Genomic DNA, 18,529 nt, shown 5'->3' on the forward strand with positions numbered 1-18,529 from the left:
CCTGAGCTCATGTCTGACATTAATGGCCTTCATCCATTGTTGGGAACACGTCCAAAGTAGTTTGACCTCGTCTCAATCCGAACTGAGGAAGTGAGATGAGGCCGTTCAATAAAATAAAGGATTTGATGTCAACAGTGTTGATGAATTCCATGACTTTCTTCAGAAGTACAAAGTAATACTAATAGGATTCCATGGCTGATGACGTCATAAGCAGAGCGGAATTAAAGTTCAAAACTAATGAGACGAGACGTTCAAAGAGTTTTGATGTTTCAACAAAACTTTATTTTCGAGCTACCTTTGGATGTAATGTGACTCACACTCACCTGATAATCCTAAATCTGTCACATCGAATCCTTAACGTGTTCGAGAGTGCAATTATCTTTATAATTCTTCTTCTTCATTAAAGGCCGCAATTATTCCCACGTGCTTGTCGCATGAGCCGGCTTCCCTCAAGTCTTTCACGAATCGGATGGCCAGGCCTGACGTTCGGCTAAGGTTAGAGCAGGAATTTGTAATCTGTTCAGGATGCCGGCGATAGCTCGCCTACTCTTCTCGAAGGACACCGTGGGATGTTTAACGACCACCGACTAATGCCGGCAGACGGGATGCCCAGCTTAACGTCCATCCGAGGGACGGCACACACCTTATGATTCACCTTAATACCTGCGAAACACCAGCATGACAGTTTGTAGCTGGGTCGGGAATCTATACCAGTGTAGACGGCTCAGAGCAAAGTGTGTGTACCTCAAGGCCATGTCCTTCCAGCCCTCATACGAGTCATACCTGCAACCTGCAGGTGTAATCGACCATAAACATGGGGAAACACGTTCACGGGCTGAATCGCCTGCACGGAATGGCAATTTAACATGTATCTTCAGCTCAGAGAGAGGGATGTACACGGAGAGGTAGTGGTGCGTGTATGTGTGTATGTGTGTATGTGTGTATGTGTGTGTGTGTGTGCGCATGTGTGAAAGTATGTGTGTGTGTGTGTGTGTGTGTGTGTGTGTGTGTGTGTGTGTGTGTGTGTGTGTGTGTGCATGTGTGAAAGTATGTGTGTATGTGTATGTAAGTGTGTGTGTGCGCGTGTGTGTATGTGTATGTAAGTGTGTGTGTGTGTGTGTGTGTGTATGTATATATATATATATATATATATGTGTGTTTGTGTATGGTGTGTGTGTGTGTGTGTGTGTGTGTATGGTGTGTGTATATGTGTGTGTGTGTGTACGTGTGTATGTGTATATATGTGTATGTGTATGTGTATGTGTATGTGTATGTATATGTATATGTATGTGTGTGTGTGTGTGTGTGTGTGTGTGTGTGTGTGTGTGTGTGTGTGTGTGCGTTTACCATTTGAGATATTGTCATCAATTTTTCACCAAAGCTTTATTATGACAATACAGAGAAGACAAATTTATTAATAATTTTCTCAAAAGGTTGAAAGGTTAAAGGTCAGCATCACCTAAAATCATCAATTTTCATCCAATTGACCTGAAATTTAAATTTACGATTTGAGTTTTATCATCAAATTTTCAACAAAGCTTTATTATGAGAATATGGAGAAGACAAATTAAGATTTTGTCAAAAGGTCAAAGGTCAGCATCATATAAAATCGTCAATTTTTATTCGAATGACTTCAAATTTTAAGAATTTACTCATTAGGTCACTGAATTGGTTCAGCAATCAAAAGCTACAAACTGATTGTTGTTTTTTAATTCAAAAGGTCAAAGGTCAAGATTGCGTAAAATCGCCAATTTTCACCTGATTGACCTGAAACTTTAAGAATTTTCATATTGGGTCACTAAGTTGGTTCACTAATCAAAAGGTAGGCGTCAATTGTTTTTTTTATTATCAAAAGGTCATAGGTCAAGGTTGCGTAAAATCATTAAATTTTCATTTTGTATTTTTTGTTACTGTTTTCGTTATTTTGAGCATACAAAACAAGACGAAGACATCTGAATGCAAATGGACGAGGATGGGCTTTGCATTTTAAGATTCTTTCCACAGTTTCTTGTTGGGATCTGAAAACATGATATGCCTGTGCAGGTGAAGGTCGTACAGGTTATTGGGGTCTCGTTAAACAAAAGTAGTGTTCGGGATGTTCGGGATATTGGGGATGTCAAAATCTCGCAGAAAGTCGCTCCGCCGCTCCAAGACGATCACACTCACGGACTCACAACTCTGCCTCCGTGGCACGGGGACCGGGGGTCGATCCCCGACCGAGACCCTGTTCGATCTTCGTGCGGAATGCACAGCCCTGGGTATCTGCCGAAGACCTCGATTGACGTGTGCACCGCCTTTAGACCTGCACGTAATGAATGATCCACTTTTCAAGTGCACAATGACTTAACAATCCTCTTCAACTACCACTTCAACATCGTTAAGATGAATACCCTTCGTGAAGAGTTTTGATCCTTTTAACAGAAACAAAATAATCAAAACAAAAAGGAACTTACACACACACACACACACACACACACACACACACATCTATATATATATATGTATTTATTTATATAGATTACGTATTTATGTCTGTGCAGTGTCTGTCTTATCTTGTGTTGTCACTGAACTACTCCCTCAAACTTTTGTGAAATCGTACCAAGCCTCTGGTATGCACATATCTCTCCCGTCGGTATGTCCTAAGGGTATTTTGTTTGAAAAATTTTCCAATATATATATATATTTTGGGAATTTTTTTGGGAATTTTTTTTTTTTCAACTTAAGTTTTCAACTTCAATTGTTTATAAAACGTAATATCACGTATATTACAAATACATTTGTGCATTATGATTGTTTGAATTATGATTGGTGTTAACCATGGAAAAACAGCAACTCAGGTTCAGTCATTTATCTATATATCTACATATCTGGGCAGTGTCTGTTGTCACTGAACTACTCCCAGAAACTTTTGTTTCCGTGGTTGTGAAGTGTTTTGAATCACATGGTGGTGAGGTGTTTTTAAATGACGTGGTGGTGAGGTGTTTTTAAATGACGTGGTGGTGAGGTGTTTTTAAATGACGTGGTGGTGAGGTGTTTTTAAATGACGTGGTGGTGAGGTGTTTTTAATTATGTGATGGTAATGTGTTTTCAAATGACGTGGTGGTGAGGTGTTTTTAAATGATATGGTGGTGAGGTGTTTTTAAATGACGTGGTGGTGAGGTGTTTTTAAATGACATGGTGGTGAGTTGTTTAAATGACGTGGTGGTGAAGTGTTTTTAAATGACGTGGTGGTGAGGTGTTTTTAAATGACGTGGTGGTGAGGTGTTTTTAAATGACGTGGTGGTCAGGTGTTTTTAAATGAGGTGGTGGTGAAGTGTTTTTAAATGACGTGGTGGTGAGGTGTTTTTAAATGACGTGGTGGTCAGGTGTTTTTAAATGACGTGGTGGTGAGGTGTTTTTAAATGATGTGGTGGTGATGTGTTTTTAAATGACGTGGTGGTGAGGTGTTTTTAAATGATGTGGTGGTGATGTGTTTTTAAATGACGTGGTGGTGAGGTGTTTTTAAATGACGTGGTGGTGAGGTGTTTTTAATTATGTGATGGTGAGGTGTTTTCAAATGACGTGGTGGTGGTGTTTTTAAATGATGTGGTGGTGAGGTGTTTTTAAATGACGTGGTGGTGAGGTGTTTTTAAATGACATGGTGGTGAGTTGTTTAAATGACGTGGTGGTGAGGTGTTTTTAAATGACGTGGTGGTGAGGTGTTTTTAAATGACATGGTGGTGAGTTGTTTAAATGACGTGGTGGTGAAGTGTTTTTAAATGATGTGGTGGTGATGTGTTTTTAAATGACGTGGTGGTGAGGTGTTTTTAAATGACGTGGTGGTAAGGTGTTTTTAAATGATGTGGTGGTGATGTGTTTTTAAATGACGTGGTGGTGAGGTGTTTTTAAATGATGTGGTGGTGAGGTGTTTTTAATTATGTGATGGTGAGGTGTTTTCAAATGACGTGGTGGTGAGGTGTTTTTAAATGATGTGGTGGTGAGGTGTTTTTAAATGACGTGGTGGTGAGGTGTTTTTAAATGACATGGTGGTGAGTTGTTTAAATGACGTGGTGGTGAGGTGTTTTCAAATGACGTGGTGGTGAGGTGTTTTTAAATGATGTGGTGGTGAGGTGTTTTTAAATGACGTGGTGGTGAGGTGTTTTTAAATGACATGGTGGTGAGTTGTTTAAATGACGTGGTGGTGAGGTGTTTTTAAATGACGTGGTGGTGAGGTGTTTTTAAATGACATGGTGGTGAGTTGTTTAAATGACGTGGTGGTGAGGTGTTTTTAAATGACATGGTGGTGAGTTGTTTAAATGACGTGGTGGTGAGGTGTTTTTAAATGACGTGGTGGTGAGGTGTTTTTAAATGACGTGGTGGTGAGGTGTTTTTAAATGACGTGGTGGTGAGGTGTTTTTAAATGACGTGGTGGTGAGGTGTTTTTAAATGACGTGGTGGTGAGGTGTTTTTAAATGAAGTGGTAGTGAGGTGTTTTTAAATGACGTGGTGGTGAGGTGTTTTTAAATGACGTGGTGGTGAGGTGTTTTTAAATGACGTGGTGGTGAGGTGTTTTTAAATGACGTGGTGGTGAGGTGTTTTTAAATGACGTGGTGGTGAGGTGTTTTTAAATGACGTGGTGGTGAGGTGTTTTTAAATGAAGTGGTAGTGAGGTGTTTTTAAATGACGTGGTGGTGAGGTGTTTTTAAATGACGTGGTGGTGAGGTGTTTTTAAATGACGTGGTGGTGAGGTGTTTTTAAATGACGTGGTGGTGAGGTGTTTTTAAATGACGTGGTGGTGAGGTGTTTTTAAATGACGTGGTGGTGAGGTGTTTTTAAATGACGTGGTGGTGAGGTGTTTTTAAATGACGTGGTGGTGAGGTGTTTTTAAATGACGTGGTGGTGAGGTGTTTTTAAATGACGTGGTGGTGAGGTGTTTTTAAATGACGTGGTGGTGAGGTGTTTTTAAATGACGTGGTGGTGAGGGGTTTTTAAATGACATGGTGGTGAGGTGTTTTTAAATGACGTGGTGGTGAGGTATTTTTAAATGACATGGTGGTGAGGTGTTTAAATGACGTGGTGGTGAGGTGTTTTTAAATGACGTGGTGGTGAGGTGTTTTTAAATGACGTGGTGGTGAGGTATTTTTAAATGACATGGTGGTGAGGTGTTTAAATGACGTGGTGGTGAGGTGTTTTTAAATGACGTGGTGGTGAGGTGTTTTTAAATGACGTGGTGGTGAGGTATTTTTAAATGACATGGTGGTGAGGTGTTTAAATGACGTGGTGGTGAGGTGTTTTTAAATGACGTGGTGGTGAGGTGTTTTCAATTTCGTGGTGGTGAGGTATTTTGAATTACTTTGTGGTGAGTTAAAGTATTTAACACACAACACAACAACACAACACAACAACTCAGGTACAGTCATTATCCTCAGCTAAAATAAGCCCGTTCCTCAGTAACGACGCGTGGTGAGGCGAGCGTAGCGAGCCGAGCCAAGCTAGTATGTATGTATATATATATATATATATATATATATATATATATATATATATATATATTGTTACAGACGTGGCTTGGATGTTATTCACCGAGCGGTTTATTGGTATGACCACGTCTGCACAAGTTTACCCGATTGTGCCCGAACGTTGACTAGTCGCGCTATGCTGGCTCAATAAGAAAAGAAGACACCCGGCTGGACTACAATAACACAATACGACACCAGGGGTTCAGTTCTCAAGACCTCCGAGGAGGTTATATTAAGGCGGAAGGTTAGATTACAACTACAAGAGGGACAGCATAGAAAGACAAGCACTTAGACACAATCTTATATTATTCCCAACAGACGACAGATAAACGGGACAAAATGCTGACTCACACGGGATTGATGGCAAGAAAGGCAGGTAGCGATGGCTCAAGGTGCACTCTTGGCTCAAAGCAGGGTCCAGTACGGTCCGGTCTCAAAGATGCGGGGAGGTATCGTCGCGCTGGGGGTGGCGGTGGCTTCCTCTGCTCTCCGTAGTTTCAGGCGCATCTGACTCAGCGCTCGCAGGTGGCTTTCCTTCTCCAAGCTGGGTGCGCATCTCTCTTTCCATCCGGCGCGTGGCCGCGTATATCCGGCGGGGAGTGACACGCCCTCGGCTCGTTAGCTCCGCCTCGTGGAATCGGCACGTTGCTTCTCATTGGGTGCGTGCGGGGGGGTTACCAGGCTCCGCCCTTGACGAGGAGCTGACAAGGAGCCCCTTCGTGGTAACCCCGTGGAGCGCATGGTCTGGAGCTAATCGAGCCGGTGTGAGGACGCATCCTCCCCCGCTCCGCCGCCATCTCCTCCGTTGTTGTTGTAATTGTTGGGAAGAAGATGAAGGAGGTATGGGAAAGGTCCTAAACTCACTACTGATGCCATATAATCACATTCTGGTGCAACGAAGAGTCATAATTAATGGAGACGAGGCCTTAACTGACATAGATTAAGAATAACTAGGAAGATGTCCGAAAGTTGTCTACGTGTGGTGCGGTGGACCTGGGCACGACATTTAATGGGGGAATAAGGGGAAGGTCGGCTCTACTGATTGTTATTTACATGCAATGGGACTAGGGAATGGGGGATTGGGGAAAGTTGGGGAGTATTGGAGAAAATAGGGGAATATTTACAAGCGGATATGGAGGCCAAATTCCATATTCGCAACATTGCACCCTTCTCTACCCTCGGGGCGTCCCGACCCGATAAATTTTTACCTACTTTAGTGTGGCACGCAATGTAGTTCCCTCTACCATTAACTCTACCCTGAGTGCGACAGTTTTACAGATATTCACAAATGAGTAAATATGTCCCCCTGCGACGTTGCACCCTTCTCCTCACAGAAACACACCCACAGGATAACCGAATCCGGAAAGAATCCTCAAACTAAACATACAGCCGGTATGGGAGCATTATCTACAAGATTACGCTGATATCTACACTACGATCCAGGACCTGTCTTTGGAGGAACACATGCAGATGTTATGCATAGAGAGAGCGCGCTTGCCAACATCGATACACCAACCCACGAGTGCTCTGTGGCGCGACGCCTTTAATAACGTGCAGAGCACCCTTCCCGAGCATCAACAGCACCACCCCACCACCAATCGGTGCAGTCACCATTGTTCATTGGAATAAAAATAAATTCGACAACCCCTAACCCTGCAGGTGTCTCTTGCTCTTCTTGTGATGCACTTGGTGGTGTTAACTATTAGTGGTTCACCTGTATGGCATAGGTGCCACGTTGACCCATAGGGTCCATCCCCGGGTGGTGCTTGGCCGCAAACGAACTGCGGTCCATTGTGGGTGGCCACAAACATTGCGGTCCATATGGTGTATCGATCCCGGCAGCAAACAGCGAAAGTGCAGGCCCACAACTGCGCAGCCAGCACCTCTCTCTCCTCTCTCTCTACCCCAAAGCCAGACCCTCGAGGTGGGTGACAAAAGAAGAACCAAGTGAGTAAGGTGGTAAGGGCGCAAAAGTGCACGCAATGTAAGGTGATGCACACTGGGGGCACATGGGAACCAGGTGAGACAGGTACGTTCCTATCGTACGCCCCCCCCACCAGGTAACCTACATGGCCCCTCCCTTACCCCTTACTGCATCCACAAAACACAACCCTACTCATAAACATCTACTTTACAAATCAACAAACATCCCTACTGTCTTCCCGTTCCTCCCATAAACCAAATTCGTCTTCTCTCCCTCCTAACCAATCAAATTTGCCATTTTCAACTCTCATCAAAATTTGCCATCTCCAACTCAACATCATAATTTGCCATCACCCAATTCATCATCAGTCCTCCTAGGGAGGGAGAGATGGAATCACTCCAATGTCTCATCCACGTCGTGATGCGTCTCACAAATCCTCACAGCAATCCTTACTTCTGCACAAAACAAAGGAAACACAGGTGTGGAGTCATCATCATCACCTCAGGTAAGTGGCTGCGTATGGTGCGACAGGTTCTTCAATCCTAACTATTTCCTAAATGACCTTTAACAACTTTACACTACCGGGGTCTTTCTCCGGCCAAACCATTGGCCCTCTTACTCTATGGGTTCTAAAAACCAATTCCCATTGGCCAAACTGTGGTGCTCTTCAATTTGGGGTCTCACTCCCCCGATTCATCTCCCGGTGCCCTCGTACAATTTCTGGCTGCGACGTGTACCTCTCCCAGTGGGTCTACCCACCTGCACACCTCCACCACTGCAGTTGCCTCCGAGCTTACCTGCTCCTTACCCTAACCTAACTAACTGGGGCAGGCCCTCTGGCACTCTCCCCACTCGGTGCCCTCTCTGGCACTGGGCTACCCGGGTCCGTCCTCCGGATCCTCGGGCCCCATCCACAACTCTACCGGCTCCCAGAGCCCACCTGCGGCCTCACCTGGCCGACATCCTCACAGTGGTGGAGTGCCCAACCAACTACACACACTAACAGGCTACACGCCCAGCCATTTCCACAACACTAATGCACCCATTCACAACACCATTCTGCAACCGCACCACAAATGCCAATATCCATCCACAATTTACCTGTACCCTCTACCTAACACTTACACTACCCGCCCGGGTACTCGTGAAAGGGGGTCCACTCTTCCCCCATCCACACCTTCGCACCATGCACACCACTCCGTACCACTTACTCCAACTCTCTCCACACACCTGTACTTGCACACCTGTGCTCTCACACCTGGTGCCACCTGCACCCTTCTCTCCCCAAGCGCATTCGCGCTGATCCACAACACCCACTACTCACCACACTGCTCCACACACCTGTCCAGTTGCACACCTGTGCAATCACACCTGTTCAATCCGTCACACACACGGCATCATCTCAGCTAACTACTCCCTTCTGAAACTTGCGCTTCCCAGTCGTCCCTTTAAACTATTGCGCTCCCACGTCATTATCATCACACTAATCTACCTGCGTCCCCACTACAGGTATCAGTCACTAACTAACCTTAACGTTACCTAAGGTCATCTTCTCTAGATCCCTACACACAATATCCTAACCCACCCGGGCTAGTTTTCACTGCCATACACCCCATAAGCTATTGCTCCTTTGCCCCCCATATGGGAAGGATGGTGGATTTGCATCCCCCCACATCGGGGGTCTCTCACTACCAATTTTGCACATCAAATTTCAACAAATTAAAAATTTGCCAATCACTGCCCATCATCTGCCAATCACTACTGCCAATCCCTTGCCAATCATCAAATTTTTGCTTTTCTCTAATTTTGGGTCCAAAACACTAACCTCATCACCCAGTCTACTCACTAATACCTCTCGGTGCGCCAATCCCTGTCCAAAGCCCGGCTTCGTAAAGCCAAGCAATGGATGCTGGTTGTTTTGTGCCAGCGGCTGGATGCGTCCGGCACTCGGTGCAGGGACGGGGGCTTACCCGGGCCGAGATCCACGCATCACCTCGGCGTGGAGCCATCCAATGTCCCGATCTCGACCTGCCGGAATGCCTCAACAAAAGGTGGTCGCCATGACGACCCTTTCTATCGGGCTGCCAGCTCCGCCTAGTGGAGCCTGGACGCGGCCGTTCAAAGCGAGGCCCGGCACGCACCGAGGGCCTGCTTCGGCTAAAAGTCGCTCTAACCTCTAACCCGTGTAACGTCGATGCTTCACCTGACGCTTACACCCCGCAGCCCGTTCCTTGCTCACACATCCAGCTGTGCCCATGCTCCTCGTACCCTTCCTTACACACCCAGGTACACCCATTCCACTCACAGCCTTGGACACACACCTGACCACCGAACACTTTGGCACACATTCGTTGCTCGCACACCTCACCAATACACCTCTTCGCGCCCCCCTCCTCGGTCACCTCCTCTGTGACAATCACAGGTGTGCTCTCATTCGCACACCCAACCACGTGCCTCACCACCAACTCCAGCGTGCATTCCCACTCACGCTCTACCATTCCAGGTGTGCATCCTTCCATCCCAGGTGTACATCCTCGCTCACCTGTCACAACTAACTCACGCTCCATGTCACTCTCACTACTTTCACCTCCATTCCTGACAACGCACTCACCCTTACTCTTGACAGCACACTCTTTCCCCATGCACCTGCCGTCACACACCTTTCTCGCGCACACTCTCCCGTTACACCCTCTGTAACACTCACCACAGGTGGACACTCTTCCTTACTTCTGACAGCGCACTCTTTCCTCATGCACCTGTCGGTCACACACCTTTCTCGCGCACACTCTCCCGTTACACCCTCTGTAACACTCACCACAGGTGGACACTCTTCCTTACTTCTGACAGCGCACTCTTTCCTCATGCACCTGTCCGTCACACACCTTTCTCGCGCACACTCCTGCGCACACTCTCCCGTCACACCCTCTGTAACACTCACCACACCAACGCTTCCATGTGCTCCCTCGCACACGCGCTACGACCGACTCATTCTCGCCAACACCCTCACTCCTGGGCACACACTTTTTCCTCACACACCCCAGAGTCGGACTTCTCGCACACCTCCTCTTTCGCACACCAGACCTGTCACACACCTCACCAACGGCCTTTCACGAACACCCGGATCCAAACAATCCCCAAGCTTCTTAAATCCCCTGGCGCATCATACGCACGACCATATTGGTCACCACTTACACCGGGTCCTCTTCCTCTTCGCTTCTCCTCCATCACCTGCGAATCCCTCATCCGGTTAATGAGCACATCATCACGATCCAAACACAGACTTTGGACCAATTCTTTTATCTCCTCTTTTATCTCTTTGTTATCCCCTCTCCGTCGCTTCTTAATTTCGCTCATCCCTTCTTCCACTTCTTCTAATTTGTGCTTCACCTCTTTTATTCCCCGGTACGTCTCCTCAAGCTCGTCCTCCAAGGCTACCTTGACCGTTTCCATGTGCGTCCTCACCTGCCGGTCCTTCGTCTCCATTACCTCTATCACCTCGTCCAACCTCGTTGTCAGTCCCTCACGTACCATCTGACATTCCCTCTTCGTCGCTACAAGTCGTTTTTTATGTCGTTTTGTGTCGCTTTTAAACCTCCTAATACCGCAGTGTTCCTTCGAACCTGCTCCACTAACTCCGTTTGTCCCACCGTCAGCTGCTCCACCTCCTGCGTCAGGTCCTCTACGCCCCCTTGTAACTTTACAGTCCCCTTTCTCACCTCCTTCTCCATGTGCTCCTTACAGTGCCTCACCTCCTCGCGCACACCTCCGACCTCCTCACTCACTCCTCTTCTGATCTCTTCTCCCATCACTTGCATCTCCTGCCCAGATGCCACCCTCATCTGCTCCATTTCCTCCCTGTGAGCATCCAGTTTGGTTTCTACCCCCATTCTGACCCCCTCTATCTGCTGCTCCATTTGTTTAACTTCCCTTTCCGCTTGGTCCCTCATGTCCCTCAATTTGGTCCTGGACCGACCCTGCTTCACTCTCCCCTACCGGACCCCAGCCGTCTTGATCCGCCATAGCGCGACTTTCAAAATTCGGTTTTTTATTTTATTTTCGTAAAACAAATTCAAATTTCGCCGTTATAATTTCGCGCGGGAAACGCGCTCCGAATCGATTCGGTCGAGCGCCGTACGCGCTCCGGCTCGATTTTCCCTCCCAAAATTTGGGCCTAACTAATTTAGTCCCGGGTTCGAATTCCACTCCTCGACACCAATTGTTACAGACGTGGCTTGGATGTTATTCACCGAGCGGTTTATTGGTATGACCACGTCTGCACAAGTTACCCGATTGTGCCCGAACGTTGACTAGTCGCGCTATGCTGGCTCAATAAGAAAAAGAAGACACCCGGCTGGACTACAATAACACAATACGACACCAGGGGTTCAGTTCTCAAGACCTCCGGAGGAGGTTATATTAAGGCGGAAGGTTAGATTACAACTACAAGAGGGACAGCATAGAAAGACAAGCACTTAGACACAATCTTATATTATTCCCAACAGACGACAGATAAACGGGACAAAATGCTGACTCACACGGGGATTGATGGCAAGGAAAGGCAGGTAGCGATGGCTCAAGGTGCACTCTTGGCTCAAAGCAGGGTCCAGTACGGTCCGGTCCGGTCCAAAGATGCGGGGAGGTATCGTCGCGCTGGGGGTGGCGGTGGCTTCCTCTGCTCTCCGTAGTTCAGGCGCATCTGACTCAGCGCTCGCAGGTGGCTTTCCTTCTCCAAGCTGGGTGCGCATCTCTCTTTCCATCCGGCGCGTGGCCGCGTATATCCGGCGGGGAGTGACACGCCCTCGGCTCGTTAGCTCCGCCTCGTGGAATCGGCACGTTGCTTCTCATTGGGTGCGTGCGGGGGGGTTTACCAGGCTCCGCCCTTGACGAGGAGCTGACAAGGAGCCCCTTCGTGGTAACCCCGTGGAGCGCATGGTCTGGAGCTAATCGAGCCGGTGTGAGGACGCATCCTCCCCCGCTCCGCCGCCATCTCCTCTGTTGTTGTTGTAATTGTTGGGGAAGAAGATGGAAGGAGGTATGGGAAAGGTCCTAAACTCACTACTGATGCCATATAATCACATTCTGGTGCAACGAAGAGTCATAATTAATGGAGACGAGGCCTTAACTGACATAGATTAAGAATAACTAGGAAGATGTCCGAAAGTTGTCTACGTGTGGTGCGGTGGACCTGGGCACGACATTTAATGGGGGAATAAGGGGCAGGTCGGCTCTACTGATTGTTATTTACATGCAATGGGACTAGGGAATGGGGGATTGGGGAAAGTTGGGGAGTATTGGAGAAAATAGGGGAATATTTACAAGCGGATATGGAGGCCAAATTCCATATTCGCAACAATATATATATATATATATATATATATATATATATATATATATATATATATATATATATATATATATATATATATACATATATATATATTGTTACAGATCGCGGTTAGATGTTATAGACCGAGCGGTGGTGTAAGACCGCGACCTAACAAAACTCACCCGATTCACCCAGACTTTGGCCGTATCGCACCCCAGCTGCTCAATGAGGGAAAAGACGAAAACGACGCAATGCAAAGAGGAAAACGAAGGCAAAGAAAGGTTTGGCAATACGACTGAATTTATTGACTATTTACACACAAGCAAAAAGAAAGCAGTCACGTTTATTTACAAGCACATAAGACGCAGGTGACACAGGGAAAATACTAGCTTATACAGACTTAATTAACCCAGGACAGAACAAACAAAAGACGACTCACACGGGGAATTGCAGGAGGTGGATGGCTGGAGGTGAACGCTTGGTGGAGCCAACGCGGAGCTTGGTGGAGCTGAACACTTGGTGGAGCCAACGCGGAGCTTGGTGGAGCTGAACGCTTGGTGGAGCCAACGCGGAGCTTGGTGGAGCTGAACGCTTGGTGGAGCCAACGCTCGGTGGAGCCAACGCGGAGCTTGGTGGAGCTGAACGCTTGGTGGAGCCAACGCGGAGCTTGGGGGATTGGTGTGACGGGTTCTCTCTCCTTCCTTAGTCCCACCCAGTCCAACAACTTCCTCTCTTGCTTCAGGACTCTTTCTCTCTCTTTCTTGGTCCCTCACTCTTTACCACCGACTCCTCACCGCAACCAACGCAACCACTTGACCACCACCTCTCCTGACTGACTCTTCACCACTCTGCACTTGACGACCGACTCCCAACCAACTCAGACCAACTAAAAGTCCAACTCCAGGCCTTTCTGTCTTCTGCTCTGCTCTCCTCTGTAAAAACGCATCTCCTTTGGCCACACCCCTGCCTTGGGTTATATAGGCCCCCGCCCCTCAACCTTTGCGAACCTCCCCGACCGCTCTTCCTCCGCCCTCTGTAGCCAAACCCCTGGCTCATGGTTGGTCGAGCGGGGCTGGTTCACTCCTCCCCCTCTATGACGAGGTGGAGACACGCCTTTCTTCCCTGACTCGAGCCTCGTGGTCAATGGCGGTTATTGGAGGGGAGGTAATATGGGCAATCGAGGCTCGGCAATGACGAGAGGGGATGTAATATGGGATGGAGATTTTGGGGATGGGAAGGAAAGGGGATCTATTCTCTTTCACTGGTGCAATGGAGTACTTTCAATTAATGGGAGACACAGCCTTATCCTAAAACACAGAATAAGAGATAACTATCAACAGGTATATTCTATTACTTGGCTGACGTGTATGCTTGTGGACTATGGGACGCCCTTTTGGTCTTTACACAGCTCCGGAGGCAGGAGGCACAGAATAAACAATAATCACAATAGTACAGCACACAATCAAAAAATATACAGTCCTCATATCCACAACACTGCACCCTCCTCCTCTTAGGCACGTCCCGGGCCTACAACTTTTATTTAGTGTGACACGTAGGTGTAGTTCCCTCTACTTTTAACCTGACCCTGAGTGCGACAGTTTTAAAACATAAATAAATGTGTCCCGCTGCTCCATTGCACCCTGCCTAACAGACTTACGCCCACAGTTAACCGAATTGCGGAATGGTCTTCAAACTATACACTGACGGTGGGGAGCATTATCTACAATTGACGCTACTTTTATTTACAAAACTAACCCAGGACCTGTAATTGTTCTTTCTGGGGGGGAGACAGTCTGCTCTGCATCAATGCACCATTAAAAGCACCCAAAAACGCACCCAAGCACCAATCGGTGCAGTCACCATAGTTCATCAGTGTTCCATAAAAATAAACCAACAACCCCTAACCCTGCAGGTGATCTCTTGCTTCTTCGGCTCCCTCTGCTGGTTATTATTATTTGTCTTCCAGATGTTGTCATTCTCTTTTGCTTTGCTTACTGGCGGCCTATTTGCAATAAAGTGTGCCCAATGTGTCCTTCTTATTTATTTTATTTATGGCCCACAGGGCCGACTAGTGTGGTTCACCTGTGGGGCATCGGTGCCCTGTGGCCAAGGTCCGCCAGCAAGATTTCGGGCCCTCATGGCCGGTTCCAGCAGAGGGGCCATGCCCCAACCCATGGGGTCCATAAGTGGTGCTCGGCCACAGGCATGTGGTCCATAATGTGGTGCATCGATGCAGACAGCTGGTTCTGGGAATTTCGGGCGCACAATGGCCGACCCACGCACGCTCCCCTCGGCGCCCAACGGCGCACAGGTCATGTGGGAGACAAAAGAAAGACAATTGAGCGAGGGGTAAGGTCACAAGGGTACACGTCAAAAAGGCAATGCAAGGCGAAATGCGTACGGAGGGCGAAGTGAGAAAGCTCGTCCCTACCGTACGTCACCCCCCTGTTACCTAGCCCACCCTTGCCCTTACCCCATATGTACAAAACCTACACATTACCAATTCGTCACTACTGTCACGTCTTCCCCATATTTCCCCTATACCAAATTCGTCTCCACAATCCCTCTACTTCAAAATTTGCCATCACCAAATTCATCATCAATCCTCATAAGGAGGCAGAGATGGAACATCAAAGCACAATGTCACACCCACGTCATGATGCATCTCACAATCCGAACATTTGCATCATAAAAATAATTAAACCATGGCATGGTGTGGAGTACCTGTCACCTCAGGTGAGTGGATGCAGATGGTGCGAGGAGACTTCATCCTAACTACTTTCTAAATGACATTAACACACTTTACACTACCCGGGGTCTTTCCCTGCCAATCCATTGGCCAACTTACACTATGGGTTCTAATAACCAATTCCCATTGATCAAACTGTGGTGCTTTTCAATTTGGGGTCTCACTCCCCCGATTCATCTCCCGGTGCCCTCGCACAATTTCTGGGCCGCGACGTGTAACTCTCCCAGCAGGTCTACCCACCTGCACACCCCCACCACTGCAGTTGCCTCCGAGCTTACCTGCTCCCTGCCCTAACCTAACTACCTGGGGAAGGCCCTCTGGCGCTCTCCCCACTCGGTGCCCTCTCTGGCACTGGGCTACCCGGGTCCGTCCTCCGGATCCTCGGGCCCCACTGACACTAACAGCTCCCAGAGCCCACCTGCGGCCTCACCTGGCCGACATCCTCACAGTGGTGGAGTGCCCAAACCAACTACACATACTAACAGGCTACACGCCCAGCCATTTCCACAACACTAATGCACCCATCCGCAATACCATTCTGTCACCCGCACCACAGATGCCAATATCCACTACAATTTACCTGTACCCTCTACCTAACACTTACACTACCCGCCCCGGGTATCCGTGATGGGGGTCCACTCTTCCCCCATTCACACCTTCGCACCATCCACTCCACTCCACAATTTCCACCATTCTCACTCCACGACCATCCATTCCAATACTCCAGATATTCCACACTACCATTTATTCCACACAGCCACATACACCTGTTCTTCATTCACCTGTCGTTGCACACCTGTGCAATCATACCTGGTGCCACCTGCACCCTCCTTTCTTCCTGGACCATTTGGTCAACACCACACGCAATCACCACTACTCCCTCATACACTGCTCCACACACCTGTTCAGTTGCACACCTGTGCAATCACACCTGTTCAATCACACCTGTTCAATCCTCACACACACGGCATCATCTCAGCTAACTTCTCCCCTCTGAAACTTGCGCTTCCCAGTCGTCCCTTTAAACTATTGCGCTCCCACGTCATTATAATCCACACTAATCTACCTGCGTCCCCACTACAGGTATCAGTCACTAACTAACTTAACGTCACCTAAGGTCATCTTCGCTAGATCTCTAACAATATCCTAACCCACCCGGGCTAGTTTTCACTGCCATACACCCCATAAACTATAGCGCATTTGCCCCACGTCTGTGAGGGATGGTGGATTTGCCATCCCACCACATCGGGGGTCTCTCCACTATCAATTTTGTTCGTCCAAATTCCAACCAATTCAAAAATTTTCCATTTACTGCCAAATCTACCCACTATTATAAATTTCGTATCAAATCACTACCATCATCATCCGTCTACTTATTACATCCTCTCGGTGCGCCATGACATCATTAAACTCGGTTTCGCAAAGCCGAGCAATGAATTCGGGTGGTTTGGTCGCCTGCAGGTTGAATCCGTCCGGCTTTCGGTTCAAGGGAGGTGGTTTGGTTGGACCGAGGCTCCACGCACCATCTCGGCGCGGCACCTTGCGGTCCCGGGCCCGATGGCTCAATCTCCCCCGGTCGGAACCCCGTCCCCACGAGGGGGCACCGTTCCGCCTCCTCCCACTCGCCCTTGAACCGGACCGGTCGCCTCGCCCGGCAAAGCCCGGACTCGACCGTGCGGGGCGGGGCCAAGCCCGAATCGGCAACGACGCTTCGAAGAGAAGCGACGCAGCATCGATCCGCGCCGGGCCTCGCACCCAACCAAGCACCGCTCGCACCGAGTGCTCGCATCGGCTATCCGTCGCTCTAACCACTAAACCGGTCACCGTCGGTGCTTTACTTGCATACTTACAAGCATACGCTACCCCTTTCACCCTCACAAAACCTGGCGTTCCAACGCCGTCCGTACATTCCACCAACGCTCTCTCTGTTACACACCACACCTCTTGCGCACACTTCGGTCCACACCTCTCCTCCGTTACGTCCTCCGTAACACTCACCATGGGCGTGCACTCCGTATTGCTCTCACTCCCTGTGTCACACCCCGTACACACCGACGTGCATTCTCGCTCGCACTCGGTTTCACTCCCACACTTTATAACACACCCACTCGCCGACGCACACTTTTTTCTCCCACGCGTGCCATTTCCACTCACACGGGACCCTTCACCAACGCCCGGGTGCTTCCTCGATCCCAAGCGCGCGAAAATTCTTTTGTCGCTAAACATCCTCCTGCAAAATCTACCCGCACAATATACAGCACGACTCACCTGGGGGATCCTTTTCTCCACGCGAACCTGCAAACTTCCATTCGGGTTAGCGAGTACAGCATCAGGATGTGCATTTAGACTTTGAGCAATTTCCATTCCTTCCTCCGATTGTTGCTCTTTTAACTTTAAGTCCCCGGTCTCTCCAATTTCAACTATACCCATAATTTCTTTGTTCACCTCGACGACCGTTGGCTTTAATAAAATTCCCTCTACCTCATCGGTCGCCGGCTTTTTCAAACCCCGTGTCGCGATTTCTACCCCCGTCATTGTACCCGTGCTTTCCTCCGCTTCGCTCAACCAGCGCTTTTCGACCCGCTTTACCTCCTCGTGCACCCGTGGGACCTGCTCGCCCAACCTGCGGTCTCTGTCCCTCTGCTCCCTTTCCTCCCTATCGGCCCTCATTCCGTTCGTTATTGCTTCCATTTTTGCATTCATTTCGGCCATGAAGGCTTGCATCTGGGCCACCGTTGGTAGTACAAAGGGTGCGGCCGCAGCTGCCCCCTCAACCACGTGCGCGAGGCTGCCATTTTGTGCACCTGATACACCCTCAACCACACCTTCTTTACTCTCCTCCACCATTTTTTTTCCTAAGTCCTGGGTCGATTCTACCCCGTCTATCTCTCCCACCGGCATCCCGTCGCCTTGAACAGCCATGGCGCGATTTCAAAATTCGGGTTTTGCTTTAAAAAAACAAATTTCGGCAGCTCGTAATTTTGACCAAAATTTTTTTTCTAGATGTTTTAAAAATTTGGTTCGGGCCCCGA

At 48.3% G+C, this 18,529-nt stretch overlaps 1 protein-coding gene across 1 annotated transcript in view; it reads right to left on the reverse strand.

The window, feature by feature from the left end:
• Positions 1-1,364: 1,364 nt before the first annotated feature.
• LOC137428242 (uncharacterized) overlaps positions 1,365-18,529 on the reverse strand; it is a 65,756-nt gene continuing 48,591 nt past the window's right edge. Inside the window, exon 4 of the mRNA XM_078777211.1 lies at positions 1,365-2,302. Within this exon, the coding sequence (XP_078633337.1) occupies positions 2,074-2,302 (229 nt within the window). The 3' untranslated portion in view covers positions 1,365-2,073. The remainder of the gene's footprint in view (positions 2,303-18,529) is intronic.

The sequence above is a fragment of the Myxine glutinosa genome, chromosome 5 (assembly GCF_964187855.1).
Source record: "Myxine glutinosa chromosome 5, kmMyxGlut1.1, whole genome shotgun sequence".
NCBI lineage: Eukaryota > Metazoa > Chordata > Myxini > Myxiniformes > Myxinidae > Myxine > Myxine glutinosa.